A 23499-nucleotide genomic window follows, 5' to 3' on the forward strand; every position below is an offset into this window, starting at 1 on the left:
TGTTCAGTTCAGTTCAGTCGCTCAGTTGTGTCCAACTCTTTGCGACCCCATGAATTGCAGCACGCCAGGCCTCCCTGTCCGTCACCATCTTCCGGAGTTCACTCAGACGCACGTCCATCGAGTCCGTGATGCCATCCAGCCACCTCATCCTCGTTCGTCCCCTTCTCCTCCTGCCCCCAATCCCTCCCAGCATCAGAGTCTTTTCCAATGAGGTGGCCAAAGTACTGGAGCTTCAGCTTTAGCATCATTCCTTCCAAAGAAATCCCAGGGCTGATCTCCTTCAGAATGGACTGGTTGGATCTCCTTGCAGTCCAAGGGACTCTCAAGAGTCTTCTCCAACACCACAGTTCAAAAGCATCAATTCTTCGGCACTCAGCCTTCTTCACAGTCCAACTCTCACATCCACACATGACCACAGGAAAAACCATAGCCTTGACTAGATGGACCTTAGTTGGCAAAGTAATGTCTCTGCTTTTGAATATACTATCTAGGTTGGTCATAACTTCTCTTCCAAGGAGTAAGCGTCTTTTAATTTCATGGCTGCAGTCACCATCTGCAGTGATTTTGGAGCCCCCAAAAATAAACTCTGACACTGTTTCCACTGTTTCCCCATCTATTTCCCATGAAGTGATGGGACCGGATGCCATGATCTTCGTTTTCTGAATGTTGAGCTTTAAGCCAACTTTTTCACTCTCCTCTTTCACTTTGATCAAGAGGCTTTTTAGTTCCTCGTCACTTTCTGCCATAAGGGTGGTGTCATCTGCATATCTGAGGTGACTGATATTTCTCCCGGCAATCTTGATTCCAGCTTGTGCTTCTTCCAGTCCAGCGTTTCTCATGATGGACTCTGCATAGAAGTTAAATAAGCAGGGTGACAATATACAGCCTTGACGTACTCCTTTTCCTATTTGGAGCCAGTCTGTTGTTCCGTGTCCAGTTCTAACTGTTGCTTCTTGACCTGCGTACAGATTTCTCAAGAGGCAGGTCATGTGGTCTGGTATTCCCATCTCCCTCAGAATTTTCCACAGTTTATTGTGATCCATACAGTCAAAGGCTTTGGCATAGTCAATAAAGCAGAAATAGATGTTTTTCTGGAACTCTCTTGCTTTTTCCATGATCCAGCGGATGTTGGTAATTTGATCTCTGGTGCCCCTGCCTTTTCTAAAACCAGCTTGAACATCAGGAAGTTCATGGTTCACGTATTGCTGAAGCCTGGCTTGGAGAATTTTGAGCATTACTTTACTAGTATGTGAGATGAGTGCAATTGTGTGGTAGTCTGAGCATTCTTTGGCATTGCCTTTCTTTGGGATTGGAATGAAAACTGACCTTTTCCAGTCCTGTGGCCTCTGCTGAGTTTTCCAAACTTGCTGGCATATTGAGTGCAGCACTTTCACAGCATCATCTTTCAGGATTTGAAAGAGCTCAACTGGAATTCCATCATCTCCACTAGCTTTGTTCGTAGTGATGCTTTCTAAGGCCCACTTGACTTCACATTCTAGGATGTCTGGCTCTAGGTGAGTGATCATACCATCGTGATCATCTGAGTTGTGAAGATCTTTTTTGTACCGTTCTGTGTATTCTTGCCACCTCTTAATATCTTCTGCTTCTGTTAGGTCCATACCATTTCTGTCCTTTATCGAGCCCATCTTTGGATGAAATGTTCCCTGGTGTCTCTAATTTTCTTAAAGAGATCTCTAGTCTTTCCCATTCTGTTCTTTTCCTCTGTTTCTTTGCATTGATCGCTGAGGAAGGCTTTCTTATCTCTTCTTGCTATTCTTTGGAACTCTGCATTCAGATGCTTATATCTTTCCTTTTCGCTTCTGTTCTTTTCACAGTTGTTTGTAAGGCCTCCCCAGACAGCCATTTTGCTTTTTTGCATTTCTTTTCCATGGGGATGGTCTTGATCCCTGTCTCCTGTAAAATGCCATGAACCTCATTCCATAGTTCATCAGGCACTCTGTCTATCAGATCTAGGCCCTTAAATCTATTTCTCACTTCCACTGTATAGTCATAAGGGATTTGATTTAGGTCATACCTGAATGGTCTAGCGGTTTTCCCTACTTTCTTCAATTTAAGTCTGAATTTGGTGATAAGGAGTTCATGCTTATTGAGTAATTTTTTCAGAAGCTGCTTTTGTTTTTCGTCTGGAAGCTAATGTACAGCATCTTGCCTGGAGTCCCCATCATAGCTGGGTTCTGAATCTCTGTTCACCTGGCTCCTTGACCTTAGCCGGGTCGTTTATATCTGTGAGCTTCAGCTTTCCACCCTCATGGCAGGGTTAATACCGCCTGCCTTGTCTGGGGGGAAAGCCAGCGGGCCTCCAGTGCTTTCCACCGGTGTGACAGGGCTCTGCACGGAGGAGCCGGCCTGCTTGTTCCAGGCGTGGAGGCGGGGCCGCAGGAGCCCGGCGAGCCTGAGAGCCGAGCACGGAGTGTTTGTTCAGAGTCGTCCCTGCCACATCACGGAGACATCTGCTAATAATCTTCTCTGACAGTTTGTTCTCCAAAGGGGAATACAAGATCCCTTCAGATTTATGCATATGGAATACCTGAATCAAATGAATCGAATTAGGATCGTTGGAAATGCCTTGATTAGTTTACCTTCAGATGGTGGCATTAGGCCAACAGGAAATAAACTGACCTGCCTCTCGGGGTGCCGTGACAGGAATAAAGATGACTTCACCCTCGCCCACCGTTGATAACACGAGCCCTGCTTTTGGCCGGGGAATCAGCCGTCTGTCCTCGGCCTGCATCGGCCGGCCGGGGCTGGCTTTCTTGAGCAGGAGCTGTGCCCGGCTGGAACTTGACCTGCTGACGGTTCATTCCTTTACACCCCGTTTTAGAAAAGCAGTTCAGGCTGTTACGGGACACCCACAGATCCCTTCATGGGCCGTTCCAGCCCTGGAGTGTGGAGAAGCAGCAGCTGGCGCGTGGACGTCGCGGGCCGGCCGGAAGCCCTCTGCTCCTCGGGGTCGTGGCCTGGCCCGCGGTCCGCCCCGGGTGGTCCAGGCCTCCCTGCAGGAGGGCGCAGTGACAGGCGGGGCGGCGGATTCGCCGCTGGACTGGGCGAAGGCCACCGTGTGTCTGGAAGTGGAGCGGCGGTCCGGGGAGAAGGCCTCGGTGGCGCTGATGGGAAGGCAGGGGCTGGCGCGGGCCGCCTGGCTGCGCCCCGGGCCTCGCCGCTCCCTCTCCCTCTCGCGCCGGCTCCCTGCAGCCTGAGCAGGCTTCACGGAGCAAAGCTCTTCCGCAAGGAAACGCCGGGTGACCGCCGGGATGCTGTTCTGACGCGAGCCTGCCGCCTCCCTGGCGGGGAAAGGCGGCTGAGGCACGTCTAAGCCTAGAAGCCAGAAAAGAGCAGAGCTGATTGTACCTCTCTATACGCGCTTGTCAGTCTGCCTCATAATTTTATAGCGTTAACATGTTCTGTGTCTGTCTTTTTCCAGCAACGTTATGTCCAGACTTCAAAGAGGGGTGCTCCCTAGCCATCCAGTGGTGAAGACTTCGCCTGCCAAGGAAGGGGGCGCAGGTTTGATCCGGGGTTGGGGGGCGAAGGTCCCCCCTGCCTGGTGGCCAAAACCCAAAACATAACGCAGGTGCAACATTGCACCAAATTCGGTAAAGACTTCAGAAATGGTCTGCATCAAAAAAATCTTCTCCAAAACCAAAACCAAACGAAAAACTGTATTTTCATGCCTATGTAACATGTTACTAAGGGGATGGCCTCTGTGATGTAATTCACTTAGAGCCGGGGACAGCCTGTTTTATAAGCTGTCTTTATAGTCATAACCTGTGAGGTCACCTTCCTTCAGGCCACGTTTCCTTCGCTCTCCATTGTTTCCCAAGGGCCGGTTCCCGGAGGTGCGGCCATTGCTAGCATTCTGGTCACTGCACCCGGCGCGCAGGTGCTTTCTGCGAGTGGCACTGACCTCTCCCACCTTGGGCAGTGCAGAAGGGGAGCCTGCAGTCTCGACAGGGTCACAGTTGTTTTAAAGTTCCTTTGCCAACGTGCTGGGTAAAAACCGTACCTTGCGGTTTTGCTCTGCGCTTCCTATTAGTCAGGTTAAAAGTCTTTCCATCTACTTGCTCATAGCCCTCTTTTCTATATTAATTTAAATCGCAGCGTTGTTCAGGCACCATCCACCCACCACAGAATTTGTCCATTTAAAGCGTTCTATTCAGCAGTTCCCGGTCGTCGCCGAGTTGTGTGATCATCACCACTATTCAATTCCAGAACATTCTCATTACCCCCAAAGAAACCCTGCACCCGTTCGCTGCCACTCTCCGCAGTCTCTGCAGACTCGCAGTCCTGGCCTTCCCCGTGAATCACATCTTGTGGCGTAGGGTCTGTTTTGACTGGTTTCTCTGGCTTAGCACCGTGTTCCATCCAGGTTGCGGCACACGTCGCTACTTCATTTCTTTTTAAGCCAAACACTGTGCCGCTGTGAGGATACGCTACGCTGCGTTTATCCATTCATCATGCTATCATTTAGCGTTTGGATGGTTTCTACTTTGGGCTGTTATAATAATGCTGCTGTAACTATTTGCATATAACACTTTGTGTGGACAAATGTTTTCATATTTCTTGAGTATATTCCTGGGAGTAGAATTGCTAGGTCATGTGATAACTGTATGTTTAACCTTGTTATATTTCTTTTTTTGTCTCTTTATACTTTTTGTCTGATTTTTGGATTTAGTATTATTCTTATAATTTGAATAAAGCTTTCACATCATAAGTATGTTAACCCTTTATCAAGTTAGCTCTGAATAATTTCCCAATCAGTAATTTTCCATTTTCAAATTGTTCATAAATTTTAAATCTGTATATACTAGTTGAATCTGATTATCTTTTTATTACATTTATTTCATAGTTTTAAAGCTGAAATATTGGGATAAACCTTCTCTAGCCTTTAAAAAGTTTTCAGCCATTTTCCATATTTTTTAAAAAGAACTTTCAATTTCCAAAATCTTCTTGGAGAGATTTATTTTTGTGTGTAACATTAGATATGACTCCAAATTGATGTTTTCCTCAAATTTCAGAGCCACTTTAAGAAGATGTTATCTTTCCATTTTCATATTTTCTGTCATGTATTTTAAGGCATTAGTAAGATTTTAGACACAGTAGTCATTTCCGGCTTTCCTGTTTTGTTCTGCTAATTTTATACTGAACCAGCATGACACTATTTACTAAGTACTTCTTTATGGTGTGTTTTAACATCTAAAAGGATTCAGTTCAGTTCAGTTCAGTTCAGTCATGTCTGACTCTTTGCGACCCCGTGAATCGCAGCACGCCAGGCCTCCCTGTCCATCACCATCTCCCAGAGTTCACTCAGACTCATGTCCATTGAGTCAGTGACGCCATCCAGCCATCTCATCCTCTGTCGTCCCCTTCTCCTCCTGCCCCCAATCCCTCTCAGCATCAGAGTCTTTTCCAGTGAGTCAGCTCTTTGCACGAGGTGGCCAAAGTACTGGAGTTTCAGCTTTAGCATCATTCCTTCCAAAGAAATCCCAGGGCTGATCTTTAGGACGGACTGGTTGGATCTCCTTGCAGACCAAGGGACTCTCAAGAGTCTTCTCCAACACCACACTTCAAAAGCATCAATTCTTCGGTGCTCAGCTTTCTTCACAGTCCAACTCTCCCATCCATACATCCATACAGGAAAAACCATAGCCTTGACTAGACAGACCTTTGTTGACAAATGTCTCTGCTTTTTAATATACTGTGTAGGTTGGTCTTAACTTTCCTTCCAAGGAGTGTCTTCTACTTATTTTTTAGGATATCCTTTGTCCTTTTCTGTTGATACTTCTAAATGTATTTTAGAATAATTTGTTCTAGAAGAATTCTGTTGGGACTTGGTTGAATTTCCATTAACTCTATGCACTGGTTTGGAGAATTACTTTCAGTCTTCACGCATCTGTGACCGTGGTGCCTCCTTCCATTTTGCAAGACCTTTGTTTTACAGATTTCAGTAGAGCTGTTACACTCCCAGGTCTTTTCTGTTTGTGTTGCTTTGTGTATAGGGCCATTTTTTTCTTCCTTTTTTAACATATAGCAAGACTTAGATTTTTCTCAGCTCAATTACAAAAGTATTTGATAAGTGCCTCCTTTGTCCTGCACGCTGTTCTTGACCCAAGGGGCTGGAGAATGAATTAGCCATAGAGTGTGTCCTTAGGAAACGTAGCGTTTTCTGAGGACACTGGTCCATGAACAGTGTGTGGGCTGCTTCGTGGGGAACCCTCAGAGAATTCTGCAAGCCCAGAGCAGGGCCTCAGACCAGCGTGGAAGTTCAGAGACGGCTCCTGGAAGAGATGACCCCTGAGCCGAACCTGAAGGCCGGCAAGCATGGCCATGCGGGACAATTAGCCGCAAAGCTGGACTCCTCTGTAAAAACAGAGTGGGTTCCCCCCATTTTTCTAAGAATATGAACACAGGGCCGAGGAAAGGCTGTTGTTCTTAGTCTTTCTTGCATTCTGGATTTTCCACCTTGCTTCTCTTTCATGCGCTGTCTCCAGACTTTCCTAAAACTGTGGTAATGTAAAGGCGGTGGACAGTATCCTCATTTTGTTCCTGCTTGAAGGCGATACTTTATTAGATCTCCAATAAGGATTATAATGTCTGTGTGTTCGTTAAGCTTTCCGTTTGCAGTTCACAATGTAATGTATTATTATCCCCATTATTCAGATGAAAACACTGAACATCTGAAAGATCAAAGGATTTGTCCTAAGTCCAGACGTGGTGAGGACTGTCAGAACCAGACCTTGGGCCTGGGCCTTTTGACCTAAAATTGTTGGCCCTGGCCGCTTGCTTTCACGCTTCCTCAGGCATTGGGTGTGTGCTTCTGCCAAAGCAGGCTGTACTTGTTAAGGATACTTGTTGGCAGTCCTCTCGCAGGCAAGTGTTTATCCACAGAACAAGTGGTGGCTTCAATACTGCCAGACAATGCTGCTGCCCAGACCCATGTGTTAGAGGCTCTTTGTGAGGAAGGGATTAAGTCTGAGATGCTTAGACTTCAGGGCAAAGTCAGAGCTGAGCTATTCCCTCTCTGTCTTCCCCGTTGCGTTCTTCTCAGCCTGCCTCATCCTGGCAGTTCTGACCGCTTGTCTTTTGAACTTTCCAAGCAAACAGAGGTTAATAGAACAAAGGGGAGGAGCTGGACTGCAGAGTCGGGTGGACCTGAGTTTCAACACCAGCCCTGGCACTTGTTAGCAATGTGATTTGGGCAACTTGCTCGGCGGAGCAAAGTCTTAGTTTCCTCTTCAGTAAAAAAGAAGTAATGGTGTGCGTTTCAGCGGGTTTTTGTGGGTGAATTAATGAGGCAGCCTGTGTGCCTACAGAGTGCCTAAGGCATAATCGGTTATTTTCTTATTACATTTTCCCCTGCACTTCTTATTGTCCCTGCAAAGTTATTCATTCATTTATTTACTGTGTATTTTATTCATTCACTACCTTTACTCTGTGTAGTGAATGCTTACCCTGCATCAGACGCTGAGGTACACTCTGAACTTGTTAGTAAACGGGGTGGATGTGGCCCCTGACCTCACAGAAGTTGCAGCTCCGGAGGCAGAAGCCGATAATGAAGGAAAAATACATTGATAAATGCAGCCGAGGAATAGAACGGGATGTTGTGAGAGGGAGTGACAGAGACGGATCTGCTTTATGGCAGTGGTCTGGGCAGGCCCTTCTGAGAAGTGACCACCGAGCGGAGATGAGAAAGCACTCGAGAGTCACACGATCCAGGTTGTTATAAAAATTATCCAGGGTGTGTTATAAAAATTATCCAGGTTGTGTTATAAAAATTATCCAGGGTGTGTTATAAAAATTATTCAGGGTGTGTTATAAAAACTATGCAGCTGCTTGTGGAGGGTGGAGAGGAGGTTAAGGAGCTAGAGAGGGCGTGGAGGCTGTTTGGGAGGCTATTAGAAAGCTAATAGGAAGTGATGAAGGCTGTAGTTGTAGAAATGCATGTGTGCGCACATTTGAGAAATAATTAGGAGGGGATAATAATAGATCAGGTGCGAGGGAGCTCCAGAGCGTCAGGGCTCAGCCCACGGCGTCTGATTTGGACGGTGGACTGGACGACAGCGCGGTCAGCCCCTCGGTATCTGTGGGCATTGCCTCCAGGGCCCCCTGTGGATTCCAGCATCCGCTGATGGCCAAGCCCCGTATATAAGATGGACCACTGCAGTCGTCCCCCAGAGTCTATAGGCGTGGAACCCGTGGGGAGAGCAGGGCCAACTCTGTACGAAGGGGGTGATAATAGAGGCTTCAGTTTGTGCTGAACCTGGGCTCCAAGAAAGTAATCACGCTGAGACGGTGTCTGGTGGTGGAAGTGAGGTGGCTCCTCCCCCAGGAGGGCATTCTAGGGGCTAGGAGAGACATGCTGGAAAGGGGTCCTCGTGGAGAGCCCCACTTCTGAGGTTCTGGTGGACGGACCCTTCCTACCTGGGCCAGGAGAACCAAGACTTGCCGCGTCCCAGCACAGTCGCAGGACAAGCGCGGCGCCAGGCGGTGCACAGCAGCACAGCGCTGCCGGGAAGGGGGCGTGAGTGTGGGAGAAGCCCGCTCCGAGCACAAGCAGGCAGAGCCTGCTCAGCACTGCGGGTGGGACAGAAGCACTGGGGGATCCCCGGCACCCCAGCCCCAAGGGGGCCCGAGGTGGCACCCCTGTGCCGCAGGAGCTGGGGCCTGTGGCGCATGGGAAGCAACTGTAGAAACAAAGAGACCCAACTCCAGCCCACCTGCTGAGTAGGCTGCCTCGATCCCCCCACACTCAGGGCCTGATGAAAGAAAAGGAGCGCCCGTTTTCAAGTGTAAATATTATCTGAAGTGAAGTGAAGTCACTCAGTCGTGTCTGACTCTTTGCGACCCCATGGACAGTAACCTACCAGGCTCCATGGTCCATGGGATTTTCCAGGCAAGAATACTGAAGTGGGTTGCCATTTCCTTCTCCAGGGGATTATCCCAACCCAGGGATCGAACCCGGGTCTTCTGCATGGCAGACAGACGCTTTACCATCTGAGCCACTAGGGAAGCCCAACCTCACTTTATTTCTCTGTACACGATTATCCACATTAAATGGAAATTATAAAATACATATACACATACACACCACCAGGAATAAAACAAACCACTGTGAAGAGTAATAAATAGAACCCAAGCCAGAAACGACCCAGGTACTCTCAGACAGGAGCTTTAAAATATCCTCGAGTTACATGCTAGAGTACTGTGGGAAAGATATGTAACACACAGGAACAGATGGAAGTTTCAGGAAGGAGAGGGAAACTATGGAAAAATGTAACTGAAATGCTAGGAATAACAAAACGTGACGTAGGAGACAAAGAGCTTCTCTGACAGCTTATCAGACGACGGGACACGGCCGAGGACACGGCCGAGGAAGACTTTCACGTGAAGACAGGTTACTAGAGATCATTCGAATGAAACACAAAAGGAAAAGGAAGAGTGGGGAGAGACGAGCAGAGCATCCAGGAGCTGTGGGATCATCACATGTGTCTGCTGCCCCGAGAGGAGAAGAGAGAGAAGCTGGGAGAGAAAAGACATCTGGAGAGAAAATGCTTCAGAAGTTTTCAGAATTACTGACGCGCAGCAAAGAATCTCAGACCCAAGAGTCTCAGAGAGCCCCAAGCAGCATGAATACAAACACACACTTAGACACATCATAGTCAAACTGTTGTAAATCAAGGACAAAAGCCTTGAAGGCAAAGCAACCAGAGAAAGAGAAACTTTAAATTCAGAAGAATAAAGATAAGCGATATAAGCATTCTCAGAAGATAATATGCAAATTAGAAGACACTGGAAAGACAAGATACTTTTTTGGAACCAACAAAAAATTGGCAGGATGCATCGCCAGCACACCTGTGAGACAAGAAACGTGGGAGCGATTCTTCAAGCAAGGAGACATACAGACCCATGCAGCGGAATGAAGAGCTGCGTAAACCGTCACACTGAGGTGGATAGAATGCCTTTAAAAGACAACTGACTGCCTAGGCTAAAATATTAATGAGGTTTTGTGGGATTTATAGCATAGAGGTAAAACTCGCGGCCATGATAGCAACAAGGACAGGGGAGGAGACAGAAGTCCCTCCAGGCCAGAACACTGGAGGGGTGGCCTTTCCCTTCTCCAGGGGATCTTCCCAACCCAGGGATCGAACCCAGGCCTCCTGCCTTGCAGGCGGATTCTCTACCAGCTGAGCCACAAGGGAAGCCCAAAGTGTTTGTACTAGATATGAGTTGGTGTAATATGATTTAGATAAAGGCTGTGAAAAGCTATATTGTAAAACCTAGGGCAGCCGCTAAGAAATAAGGGAAAAAAAGACATAATTAACCAGCTGATAGTGGGAATGAAATGGAATCATCAATCCAAAAAAAAAAAAAGAAAAAAGAAAAGAAAAAAAGAACATAGGAGACAATACAAAGCAATTAGCAAGGTGATTCCAGTCACATCAATGATTATATTAAATGTAAATAAAAGAACATAGGAGACGATACAAAGCAATTAGCAAGATGATTCCAGTCACATCAATGATTATATTAAATGTAAATAAAAGAACATAGGAGACGATACAAAGCAATTAGCAAGATGATTCCAGTCACATCAATGATTATATTAAATGTAAATTGTCTAAGCACTCCAATTAAAAGGCAGATTTTCAGACTGGACAAAAAAGTAAGACCTAACTATATGCTATCTGCAAGAAACTATTTAAGTGTTAATACATAGGTAGACAAAAAGTAAAATGACACGCTCTGCCAACAATAATCGAAGCAAAGCTGGACTGGCTGTATTATATCCTGAGGTAGGATTAGGAGCAAGAACCATTACAGCAGACAAAAGGGGTTACGGAATGAAAGGAGTCAGCTCGTCGATGACACATTATAATCGTAAAAGTATGCATACCCAATAATAGAGCTTCACGGTATATATGAAACAAAATGTATAGAAGAATTTATAACATTAAATTTTTACAGTAGAAAGGAGAAAAATTTTAAATCAATGATCTAAGTTTCTGGCTCAAGAAACTAGAAAAATAAGAATAGTTAAAACCAAAATAAGCAGAAGGAAGGGAATATAAAGATTAAAACAGAAATTGGTGAACTAGAAAGCAGATAAACAGTAAACTAGTAAAACCACAAATGGATTCTTAGTAAAGATCAATAAAATTTATGTAAACCATTAATAGTATGAACCAGAAAAGAGAGAGCATATAAATTATCAATACCCAGATAAAAAAAGAGGCCCTATAGGTCTATAGATATTAAAAGGTTGTAAGGGAAAATTATGACCAACTTTAACACCAATAAACTTGGTCATTTATAGAAGATAGACAAATTCTCTGAGAGACACAACGCACCAAAACTCACTCAGGAAGGAACAGATGGGCCACTCCCCGCAGGTTGGCTGGGTCCAGGCTGCAGGACCGTGGAGAGTTCTAAGAGCACTAGTGGACAAGAGCCAGCCTTCCCCTTGCCCTGCAAAGCTGACTAGGGGCTTTGAGGGAGGAGCAGGGAGGCTGAATTATGAATGAAAGAAATTGAATTTATCATTAAAAACCTTCCCATAAAGAAAACTACAGGTCAAGTTGTCTTCTACGGTGATTTCAATGAAGAGAGACTGAATTTAAGGGAGAAATTACGCCAGTATTATAAAAGCTTTCAAACAATAGGATGGGGTAAAACACTCCCTGACTAGATTTATGCGAGCCCTACTTGCTTCTCAGGTGGTTCAGCGGCAAAGAACCCCCTGCAATGTAGGGCATGCAGGTTCCATCCCTGGGTGGGAGGACTCCCTGGAGGAGGAAATAGCAACCCCTCCAGTATTCTTACCTGGGAAATCCCATGGACAGAGGATCCTGATGGGCTGCAATCCATGGGGTCATAAAGAATCAGACGAGACTGAGTTGGCTAAACAACAAGTCTCTTACGAATAGATGCCAACGTCCTCAGCAAAATACTAACAAACTGAATCTAGCAGCATTTAGAAAAAATAATATACCACAAGAAGAATTCATTTCAGAAATGCAGGGGTGATTTAACATATGGGAATCAGTCATGTAATACAACGTCTCGATAGAATAAAGGAAAAAACTGCCCGGTAATGATAATCTCAGTACAGCAGACGCAGGGAAAGCATTTGGCAAAATCCAACACATTGCATGATTAAAAACTCAACAAACTAAGAATAGAAGCTGTTGTCTTCAATCTGATAGCAGGCACCCATGAGACATCTAACCATATATATAATGGGGAAAGAGTGGATGCTCTCCTCCCAAGATCAGGAGGAAGACAAGGATCTCTACTCTTACTGCTTCTGTTGACTAGAGGTTCCAGCCAGTGCAATTAGACGGGAAAAAGAAATGAAAGGCATCCAGACTGAAAAGGGAGAAGTTAAGCTATCTTTATTTGCAGATAACATGTTCTTATTTATAGAAAATCCTGAAGAATTCACACAGAACTATAACAAATGATCTCAACAAGTTTATAGGATACAGTCAGTATACAAAAATCATTTTTATTTGTATCCACTAACAAAGTGAAATTAAAATTATAATTCCAGTTATAATAGCATCAAAAAAGATTAAAATAATAAGAAGTTCAAACATTATACTCTGAAAACTATAAATTACTGTTGAAAGAAATGAAAAAAAAAACACCTAAATAAATGGAAAGGCAGCCTGTGTTCATGGAACAGAAGTCTTAATTTGTTACAGTAACAGTGCTCTCCAAATTTATCTACAAATTTAACTGAATCCCCATCAAAATCTCAGTTGCCTTTTTTTTTGCAGGAATTGATAAGCTGATTCATAAATTAATATGGAAATGGAAGGGACCGAAAGAGCCAGAACACACTCTTGAAAAAGAACAAAGTTGAGGGACTCACACTTCCCTGTCTCTAAACTTTCTACAAAGCCACAGTAGCTGAGACAGTGCATACAGTTAGTATTCCTGAAAAATAACGTGGAAAAAAAAAACAATAAAAAAATACAGTTATATGATCAAAGAGAAATTCTTGAACTCAAAGAAGTAAGACTTTATCGAGCACTTGGTATATTCTGTGCCAAGTGTTCTATCCATTTATTACTCCGTTTAGTCCATAGGACTACACTGAGTGAAACATTCTGTAGCCGTCTCCATTTTTCCAATGAGAAAAGTGGAGCTTAGAGAGCCTGTGACTTGTCCACAGAGGCAGAGCAGGGCTTCGAGCTCAGAATGGCAGCCCGACTCCCGTGCCTTACTGGACCCTGTACATCTGAATTTGTAGACAGAGAGTTCATGCTCTGTTCCAAGAGCAGTGGACGCAGAGCGCCGGCTGGCACGGCAGCTTCTGGGAGAGTTTCTAGGCTTCAGGGAGAAAAGGACTCTCTTTGCAGACTGCCTGCAGGGAGGACAGCAAGGCTGCCTTCCAAGCGTCCACAGCAGCCTTCAGAGCTGCTGATGGGAGTGTCGTCTGTCGTATTCTGAGGGAGGGAAAGTGTGAAATCCAAGAACGTTGCAGCCAGGTTTAGAGAGACAGACGAGAGGGAGACGTTCCTGAACGTGGAAGAGTGTAGGACTTGTGGCTCCCTTTGGGGCAGTATTCCACCAAGCAGGAATTGGTTTGAAATAGAGGATTAAAGAGACGATGGATGCATTTTGTTGACTGACTGATCGAGGTATCGCTGAGGTACAGTACTATATAAATTTTAGGTGTGCAGTGTAGCGATTCGCAGTTCTTAAAGGTGGTATTCTGTTATAGTTACTGTAATCCCATTTATAGTATTTAGAATTATAGTCTTATACATATTATAAAACGCTGGCTATACTCCCTGTGTTGTACTATATATCCTTGAAGCTTATTTACTTTATACACACTAGTTTGTACCTCTTAATCCCTACCTGTGTCTGACCCCTAGGATGCATTTTAATATACAACTGATGAAAACCAGTTATGGGGTTGGACATAGTTGTTAGGAATTTTGACAATATAAAATAGTACTGTAACAAAAGACGAGGCCGAGGAGAAGGCGCTGGAGAGGGTGGTGTGGCTATGCCAGCTTCCTTATTGCTGCCGTGGGTCAACAGATCCCGTGCGGAGCTGGAATATGTGGATGATAAAAGAATGAGGCAAAGAGCCAACTCGTTGGAAAAGACCCCGAGGCTGGGAAAGGTTGATGGCCAAAGAGGGGGCGGCGGAAGATGAGACGATTGGATGGTGTCACTGACTCCGTGGACGTGAATCTGAGCAGACTCCTGGAGACGGTGGCGGAGAGAGGAGCCCAGCAGCTGCAGGCCACAGGGTCCCAAAGAGTCGGACATGATTTACCAATCGAACAGCAACAACAGCAAAATGGGGCTTCCCTGGTGGGCCAGTGGCTGAGACTCCGTGCTCTTGACGCAGGGGGCCTGGGCGTGAGCCCTGGGGGCCTAGATCCCACACGCCACAGCTAAGTGTTCCACATGCCGCGACGAAGATCAGAGACTCTGGGCACCGCAGCGAAGACCCAGCACAACCAAAGGAATGAACATTAAAAAGAAGAGAGAGAAGGGACCCTCTGTCTCTCTTCTCTCTTCTCTGTCTCTCTTCCCTGCCTCTTGCTCTGTCTCTCCGTCTCTGTCTCTCTGTCTCTGTCTGTCTACACATGTAACACACACATGCACGTACACATTATACACGCGTACATATGATAAATATAGGTGTATTTTTAATTTTAGAGAGACTGTGAACTTTGTGTTAGAAAATACGTTTTTCTGAAATTGAGTGCTTACTTTGGTTACCCTTTTGTTTCACCTGTTAAATTTCATTAAAATTAAATGTAATGGTTTAAATTTAAAACCAGCACGTACCACAGTCTCAGTGTTTGTGAAATGATTTTTATCTTTCTCTCCTGTTGGTACTTGTGTAGGCAGACGTATGGGTTATTGTTCGGTCAGCGTCCACTGGTTATTGCTATGTGATAGAACTTGGTCCTGCTTTTCCTTTTTTTTGTATGGTACTTCTTTTTTTTTTGCTTTAAAATAATCATGGAGCTTTTAAAAATTGAAAACTATTCTCAAAAACAAATGAAAGATGATTTTTTAAAAAGTTTCAATGTTGGACTTCCACGTGGAAATGTCAAGGAAGTACTTAGACATGAGTCTGGGAGAAGTCTGGACTAGAGACGATCAAGCGGGCAGGTGGCAGCGTGGAGTAGATGAGGTCGTCCGGGAGACGTAAGAGGAGGGGATGGGGGCTCAGAGGGGTGCCCTGCACTCTGGCTCCCTTAGAGGGCGGCTGGGGGAGGAGCCAAAGCCGGGCAAACAGGACGGTGCCCAGAGGAAGGAGGAACGCCCACCTCTTAGCACTTGCAGAGCCAAGCACTAAGTCAGGAAGGAGCCAGGCACTTCTGATAAGATGCTGGGATGTAGTTCAAATGCGAGGGCTGCCCACTTGGGTGTCATTGACAACATACTGTTCATTGTATGTATCTTCTACGTCTCCCCACCCACCCCCGCAACCCCAGGGCTCGCAAGGTACAGACCCAGCAGCTGCCTTAATTCCCCTGCAAGGATCATTTCAAGACCTCCAGAATATCGGGGGTTTGGCTAACAGCTGGGATTTTGGAGAGCTGCTGACGTGCAGTCGATGTTGGCAGCATGTTTGGAGAGCATCTGTGTGGTTTCTAAATGGGCCGCAAGTAGCTTCAGGTTGATAAATGCTTTATTTGACTCGTGAGCTTAAAGAGAGTAACCCTTGTAACGGTCGATGTGTGTTTACCCTTCATTATGTCCCACTCCACTCGCAAATCTTTCCCTTGAGTAGGTGGCAGTCTTTCTGGCAAGGCTAAACACGCCGACCTTTAAAACCTCGCTATCGTTGACAGGCAGGCAGGTGTGGGGAGAAAGGGGGCCGAGGTCGTTTTCCTTAAGCTCTCTGTCCTTGAGAGCAGGCGAGCGCCGCCGCAGCCCTGGGGCCTGGGGAGTCGCTGCCTGGCTAGTCCGCGGGCCAGTCACAGGCCCCTCCCGCCCTTTCTGCAGCTCAGCAGCCTGCAGGGCCGAAGCCGCGGGCTGCGTCTGTGACCTCAGCCCTTGGTGGCGACGGCCGTTTCCGCCCGTTGCTGCACCTGCTTCTTGGCCGCCGAGCCTCTCTGTCAGCATCTCGGCCTTGCAGAGCCGAACCTCCGAGGCTCCGGCTGGCACCGTGTGCCCGTCACCGCCCATCCGCGCGCAGCAGGAACGCGCGCCCCTGCCGCACAGAAGCCCTCTGCGCTTTTCTCCTCCCCACCCAGCGCCGCGCACTGATCTTTCAAGTCCAGCTGCGCGTTTGCGGATAGGATGTGAAGGAAGTAGGCTTGCATGTGGATCTGATTAGTTTTCCGGTTTTCTCCCCTTCCAGGTAATACTTTCTAATATTCAGAACAGAAGTCCTAAGCCTGGCCCTGCTCCCCACGATCAAGAACTAGGTTTTTTCCTAGAAACGGGACTGCAGAGAGCCCATGTCCTCTATTTCAAAAATGGGTAAGCCGTCTTCTCTTTTTAAATCACGTTCCTACAGACGGAGAGCAGAAAGCCTCATCATGCTGTGTTCAGTTTGGCTATTATCCTAAAGCAGTTTGAAATACACACCACAGCTGGAATTTCTTGAAGAAAGAGTGAGCGCAGGCTCTTTCGTCTCTTCTCCACCTGGCTTGTCGCCTTCCTGGGAGATTCGAAGGAGGGAGAAGGCAGTGTGAACACGGGTCTCAGTCCGGAGCCCTGGGGCCAGGGGAGGGGGGCGCAGCCGCGTGCCTTGCTGCCCCCGTGGGGACGGTGCCACTCTCCTGCCCCCGTGGGACGGTCCTGCCAGGCCTCCCTGCTTTGCTGCGGGACACGTTAGTGAGTGCGCAGCCCTGGCCCACAGGATCGCCTCCCTTTGAATGGCCGGTCCCTTTAGAGAACTGGACTGCCGGGTCTCGGACGGTTTTTACGAAAGCACATGTGGCTGGAATGCCTTGCCGGTTTGGTTCCTCCCTGAGCTGCCTCTGAAAGGGGCTTTTGGAGGCTTAAGCGGGGTGCATTTGACGTTTGCTGACCTTCCTGTGTTGCCCTTACAAGAAACGCGATGATGCTGTTCAGACCCCCTCAGCTGCCCCTTGTTTTGACCTTGTGCTTCAGGATAGGTGTCCGTGGGGACCGACAGTAGGTGTCTGACCCCCGTAGCTCCGCCGAGGCCGCGCGGGGGGCCCCTCTCTAGGAACGATCCCGCAGAGCTCTGAGCGGGATACTGGAACTGTGGAACTGCCCGCTCTTCATTTTCAAGAGCTTCAAACCTTGGGGCATAGCTTACGGGAGCCGGACTTCATCCCTGCTCGGGGCCCAGAGCCATGTACTTCCATTTCCGTTTCCCTGGAGAGTGAGTGCTTATTTCCAGATCCTGTTAAACTGTTTGTGGAGAAGGCCCGCTTTGCTCCAAAGGTTCGGATTGGCAGGGCCCACAAAACGCTGCAGTAAGCGCCTCAAGGTTCGGAATGGCTTGGCGGCTTCGGCTTAGAGATGCTTCCGCTTAGAGATGCTTCTGAGCTCGATCTCATCTGTCTCTGGTTGAGGTTGTCTGAGTGATGATGCTCGGCCCCCAGGCTGAGTTTTGAGTTCTAGTTTCCTTGCTGTCATAGAGGGAGAAGGGACAGAACATGGGAATATTTTCCTAGCGATCTTCTTTCTTCCTTTTCACGATAAATCGTGGTCATCACAGAGGATACTCCAACCTGGCTTTCCCTCCCTGTAACTGAGAGTGCGCGTGATTGATGGACAAGCCCAGAGGCTGGAATGAGTTTCCTTGGGACTTTCAGAAACCCCCAACCAGCAGCTTCTGTTGGAAATGCTTTGTGTGAGACTGATGAGTGTGGGCCTGCCAGCTTACTTCCTGTTTGAAGCCTGCTCATCGAGCAGGAAGGAGCAAGGCCATTGGGCTCAGACCTCTTGTCCTGAACCTCTGGATGCCCCCAGCACCCAACAGGAAGTGATGATGAGAAGTTTCACGAAGGTGACGGACCACGTGCTGGAGCTGCTCCCTGACTCAAGCCTCGTTTCATCTCAGCCCAGCGCGAGGAGAAGCCCATTGGCACAGTCAGGGTTAGGGGACGGCTCCATTTCAAAGCCCCTTTCCCTCCTTGCGTGTCCTCTTGCTTGTCTTGCTGGGCTTTAAAGAGCAGCGAGGCCCTGAGCCAGCGGCTGGGGAGAGCTCCTCAAGGCAGAGGCTGGGAACAGTGACAAGACCTGGCTGGGGTGGGTGGAGGCGGAGGCCAGTTTTGAGACCACAAGGTACAGGGGAAGGGAAGAGACCAGCAGGAGGTCCTGGAAGTGCCCAGTGCCATCGGCTGCGTACGTGGTGGGTCACCCAGGGCCCGAGGGCCACACCTGGGGGGCATCTGACAGTGACGCCCCCCCCCGCCCGCTGTCTGCAGGGCACGTGCGGCCAGGTGGATGGGCTCCGGGGGCTTCCCGTCCTGTGATGTGTTTGCTGCCCTGCTGTCTCACTCCTTTTTGTGTTTCTACATTGGAAAAATATGTATCTGGGGGGATATAATGGACAGAAATTGAGTGATTTTCAGGGATAGGAAGATGCATCATAGTGAGTTTAGCAATGAGAGACACACAATTGATGAAGCATATCTTTTACTTTAGAAATATGCTTAAATATATTCAGCTATTTCATTCCAAGCCGGTGATCTTGGGGCTCTCTCAGAAAGACCCCGGCCCTGGGGCCAGGCCCTGGGCCCCCTGCTGCCTTGCGTCTCTCCCCTTCACCGCGTGCTCTCGCCCGGTCGCTGACCCTCGTGGCGGCGTCTTGTCCACGTCCACCCACGCCCTGCAGTGTTGCCAGGGTTTCACACGCTTGGCTTCTGCGCTTATGACCTCAGTCCCCTTGGCTCTGCCCCGCTGCAGGGGAGATGCTGTGTGCTGGGCTTCAGTCGGACCCTCAAACTGTGGCTTCGTCCACCGTCCAGCCTGGCTCATGAAGAAGCGCTTGACCCAGGATGAGGCGTGGCTGGGGTGGTTCCCAGCCTGCACTGTGGTGGTTTCTCATCACACTTGCATACGTCATGTGAAATGCCGGGCCGAAGGAATCGCAAGCTGAAATTAAGACTGCTGCGAGAAATATCAGTAACCTCAGGCACACAGATGACACCACCCTAAGGGCAGAAAGCAAAGAGGAACCAAAGAGCCACTCGCTGAGGGTGAAGGAGGAGACGGAAAGAGCTGGCTTGAAACTCAACGTTCAGAAACTAAGATTCTGGTCCCATCACTTCATGGGGAAAGAAGGGGAAGAAGTGGAAACAGTGGCAGATTCTATTTTCTTGGGCTCCACTGTGGACAGTGACTGCAGCCATAACATTAAAAGACATTTGCTCGTTAGGAGGAAAGCTATGACAAAACTAGACAGCATATTAAAAAGCAGAGACATCACTTTGCCAACAAAGGTCCATCTAGTCAGGCTATGGTTTTTCCAGTAGTCATGTATGGATGTGAGAGTTGGACTATAAAGAAAGCTGAGTGTCAAAGAATTGATGCTTTTGAACTGTGGTGTTGGAGAAGACTCTTGAGAGTCCCTTGGACTTCATGGAGATCAAACCAGTCCATCCTAAAGGAAATCAGTCCTGAATATTCATTGGAAAGACTGATGCTGAAGCTGAAACTCCAATACTTTGGCCACCTGATGCGAAGAACTGACTCATTAGAAGAGACCCTGATGCTGGGAAAGATTGAAGGCAGGAGGAGAAGGGGATGACGGAGGATGAGATGGTTGGGTGGCATCATGAACTCAATGGACATGAGTTTGAGCAGACTCTGGAGGAAGGTCAGGGCAGCCTGGTGAGCTGCAAAGAGGGGTTGCAAAGAGTCAGAGTCGACTGAGCAACGGAAGGCCATCATCACACTCCTCGCCTGCCAGACCCTCTCCGGCTGCTTCTCCCGCCCCTCCTCTCTCCCCTCCTTCCCTTCCCTTTCCTTCCTCAGCCCTCCCCTCCTCACTCCCCTTTCTCTCTGGCCTCCTTGGAGGGAGGCAGCACCTGCTCTCATGCGGCCCATGTATCCTGGGCGTGGTCTGACTTGGCACACACCCGTGTGGATCTCACCTCTGTTTTTCTCGTCCCTCTGGGTGGCAGCAGCAGGCCTGTTAAGGCTAAAAAACATCCTGCTGAGGCTTTGCTGCTGAGGGCAGGAAGAGAAGGGGACGACAGAGGATGAGATGGCTGGATGGCATCACCGACTCAAAGGACATGAGTGTGAGCAAGCTCCGGGAGTTGGTGATGGACAGGGAGTCCTGGCGTGCTGCGGTCCATGGGGTCGCAAAGAGTCAGACAGGACTGAGCGACTGAACTGAACTGACACTTTGCAGAGGTGAAGCCAGAGCACACTGGCCTCAGAGGGCCAGGGCCGCTGCTCTGAAATCCTCAGCTTGCCCTGCCTGTGGCAGGCCTTCGGATGGGGGCCGAGTGGTTGCTGGAACCAGAGGACCTGGTGAGGAGCCGGCCCTCCTCCCAGCTGGGTGTCCGTTTCTTTCTCTGTGTGTGTGTGTGTGTGCACACGTGTGTGTGCTAAGTCTCTTCAGTCGTGTCCGGCTCTGTGTGACCCCGTGGAATGTAGCCCGCCAGGCTCCTCTGTCCACGGGGTTCTCTAGGCAAGAACACTGGGGTGGGTTGTCATGCCCTCCTCCAGAGGATCTTCCCGACCCAGGGATCCAACCCGCGGCTCTTATGTCTCCTGCATCGGCAGGCGGGCTCTTTGCCACTAGTGCCCCGGGAAGCCCTTCTTTATTGGCCAAAACCCCCGAGAGGTGCGGTGAGGTGCAACTGAGAGAACGCGTGGAGCACGTGGTGCAGCGTCAGGCGGGCGGGCAGTGGTGAATTGTAATTTCCGCTGACGATGATGCCCGGCTGGCTTTCCAACTGGAAGCGGGACCACAGGCAGGTCAGACTCCAGTTCCTGAGGCAGGCATTGTCCACTTGATTGCAGAGCCTCACGCAGCAGCGTCCTCAAGGAAGGGCGTTTCTTTGTGACCGCTGGTGCATGTGGTCTCTGCCCGAGAGGCATTGCGATTAGCCTGGATAACCCGTAATAACCGAGGGCCTCAGCTGTGTCTCAGAGAAGGGAGGAGGGGCTGAGCATTCCCGGCAGCACAGCCAGGGCAGAGGAGCGGCCTGGGGCTCCCGCAGCTTTCTAGGAGACAAGTGCCACCCCACCCCCGCAGCCTGAGTCCTCGTGCCAGAATTGCCAGAGCAGCTTGCGTCGGGATGCTGTTTATTTGCTTCACGTTGATTTAGGAATAGTCAACCTTATCTTGGCCTTCCCAGGTGACTCAGTGGTAAGGAACTTGTCTACCAATGCAGGAGACACAGGTTCGATCCCTGGGTCGGGAAGATCCCCTGGAGGAGGGCACGGCAACCCACTCCAGTGTCCTTGCCTGGAGAATCCCACGAACAGAGGAGGGTCACAGGTCATGGGGTCGCAGAGTCGGACACGACGGAGCGACTGAGCAGCAACAAACTATGCCTCATGAACAGGGGCCGAGGGGACTTCTAGCAGCTTTGCCCCTTGTCGGCATGTCAGGCGTGCTGGGCAAGCCAAGTGGACTGTATGTGGTGTGCGTTTTCCCCGGTTCTGAACTGGTTTTAATTCAGGGAAAGTGAAAGTGAAAGTCGCTCAGTTGTGTCCGACTCTTTGCGGCCCCACGGACTGCAGCCCACCAGGCCCCTCTGTCCACAGAATTTTCCAGGCAGGAACACTAGAGTGGGTTGCCATGCCCTTCTCCAGGGGCCCTTCCCCACCCGGGGATTGAACCCGGGTCTCCCGCACTGCAGGCGGACAGACGCTTTCCCTTCACTGAGCCGCCAGGGCAGCACAGGGACGGTGAGGGTGGGGATGAATTAACGCGGGAAGACACACGAGCGCCTGAGCTGGGAGACACGCCCGCTGGGTTGTACTCTTTCCTGGGTCGCATCGAGAGTTCTGTGTGGGAGGCCCTGACTTGGAGAGCGTCGGAGGGCAGGCAGTATGGTCAGACTCTGGGCTTCCCTGAGGAGCTTGCAGTCAGGCCAGGCAATACAGGGGGGATTGTGGGATCACAGTCAGTCACCAGGATGTTTTTGTTGTTCAGTTGCTAGGTCGTGCCCGATGCTTTGCAACCCCATGGACTGCAGCGTGCCAGACTCCTCTGTTCTCCCGTCTCCCAGGGTTTGCTCAGATTCATGTCCATTGAGTCAGCGATCGTATCTAATCATCTCATCCTGTTGTCCCCTTCTCCTTTCACCTTCAGTCTTTCCCAGCACGAGGTTCTTTTCCAGTGAGTCAGCTCTTCCCATCAGGCGGCCAGAGTATTGGAGCATCAGCCCCAGCATCAGTCCTTCCAGTGAACAGTCAGGACTGGTCTCCTCTAGGATGGACTGGCTCGATCTCTTGCAGCCCAGGGACTGGGCTGTTGGTTATGACTCTGTGGCACCACCATGTGCTGGTTTTAGCTAGACCACTAGTTACCACTACACTTTGACTTGTAGAAGCTTCTGAACTTCCCCAGTTGTCTTGCTGACTTTGCAACCGTTCAGCCCTGCTCAGTGTAGTTTGGAATCAGCAGGCAGGAAGAAGGGCCGTGCGGCTGGCCGTGTCCCCTGGGTGCTGAGCTTCCTGGGTTTATGGCCCCAGAGAAGCAGGAGCTTCAGGCAGGCTCCTGCAGCCAGGCAGGTGGCGTTCGCTGGATGCGCTGGTCTCTCCAGGCTCCAGAGCAGAGCGACTTGGCCCTGTCCTTCGCCTTCTTGCCTTCAGAACGTCTTCCTTCTGGCGATGATAGAAGTGGTGGCTTTTTCAACTGCACACTCATTTTTACATTAAGAGTCGAAGAGAAAATTCAGACACTTTTCCAGTAAGCATTTATTTAATATATATCAACTTTTTGTATGTGACATTTCTCAAGAGATTCGGAGAGTAAAAGGGAATGAGCCTGCACTCTGGGAGACAATAGGAGAAAAGAGACAGGGAAGACGTCACACGTCACTTTAAAGGTGATGGCAGAGAGAAAACGGCAGGGGGCTTCCCTGGGCTCGCAGCTCAGAAGCCTCCTTGCAAGGCAGGGGACACAGGTTCCATCCCTGGTGGGGGAACCAGGAGCCCACGTGCGGCAGAGCAGCTAAGCCCGTGTGCCACCGCTCAGGGTCCATGCACCGCAGGAGAAGGTCCCGTGAGCAGCCAAGACCCGACACATCTAAATAAGTTCAATGCTTCTTTAAAAAAGGAGCGAACCCTGGAAGAACAGCTAATCACTTTAACTGAGCTGGAGTTCGCAGGCCCATTCATTCATTCGGTATTAATTCATTCATTTAATGAGGATTGCGCGTAGCCCTGCCAGGAACTGGGCCCGCTCTTAGCACTGGGGCCTTAATGGTGAGAAAGGGTGACAAAGTCCCTGGCCTCCTAGAACTCTGTTTCTGAGAATTAAATAAAGCAAGCAGTTTCAGAAGAGTCGGTGCATGTTGTGACGGAGGAAGGCCAGCTTGCCACAGC

The 23499-nt window shown here is 49.0% G+C and overlaps 1 protein-coding gene and 1 long non-coding RNA gene across 8 annotated transcripts in view; both read left to right on the forward strand.

The window, feature by feature from the left end:
* Window positions 1-23499, forward strand: part of TTC7B (tetratricopeptide repeat domain 7B) — a 272717-nt gene that overhangs the window by 78080 nt on the left and 171138 nt on the right. For 6 of the 7 annotated variants that reach the window (XM_018053841.1, XM_018053837.1, XM_018053838.1 and 3 more), the window contains exon 5: window positions 16364-16485. In XM_018053841.1, the coding sequence (XP_017909330.1) occupies window positions 16364-16485 (122 nt within the window). Of the gene's footprint in view, window positions 1-16363; window positions 16486-23499 lie in introns of those variants that run through there. The other variant, XM_018053843.1, reaches the window with a different exon arrangement.
* LOC108636918 lies at window positions 8940-10633 on the forward strand. The gene is made up of 2 exons (XR_001918633.1): window positions 8940-10442; window positions 10519-10633. It is a non-coding gene; the product is annotated as an uncharacterized LOC108636918 (long non-coding RNA).

Source organism: Capra hircus, chromosome 10, assembly GCF_001704415.2.
Source record: "Capra hircus breed San Clemente chromosome 10, ASM170441v1, whole genome shotgun sequence".
NCBI classification, from domain to species: domain Eukaryota; kingdom Metazoa; phylum Chordata; class Mammalia; order Artiodactyla; family Bovidae; genus Capra; species Capra hircus.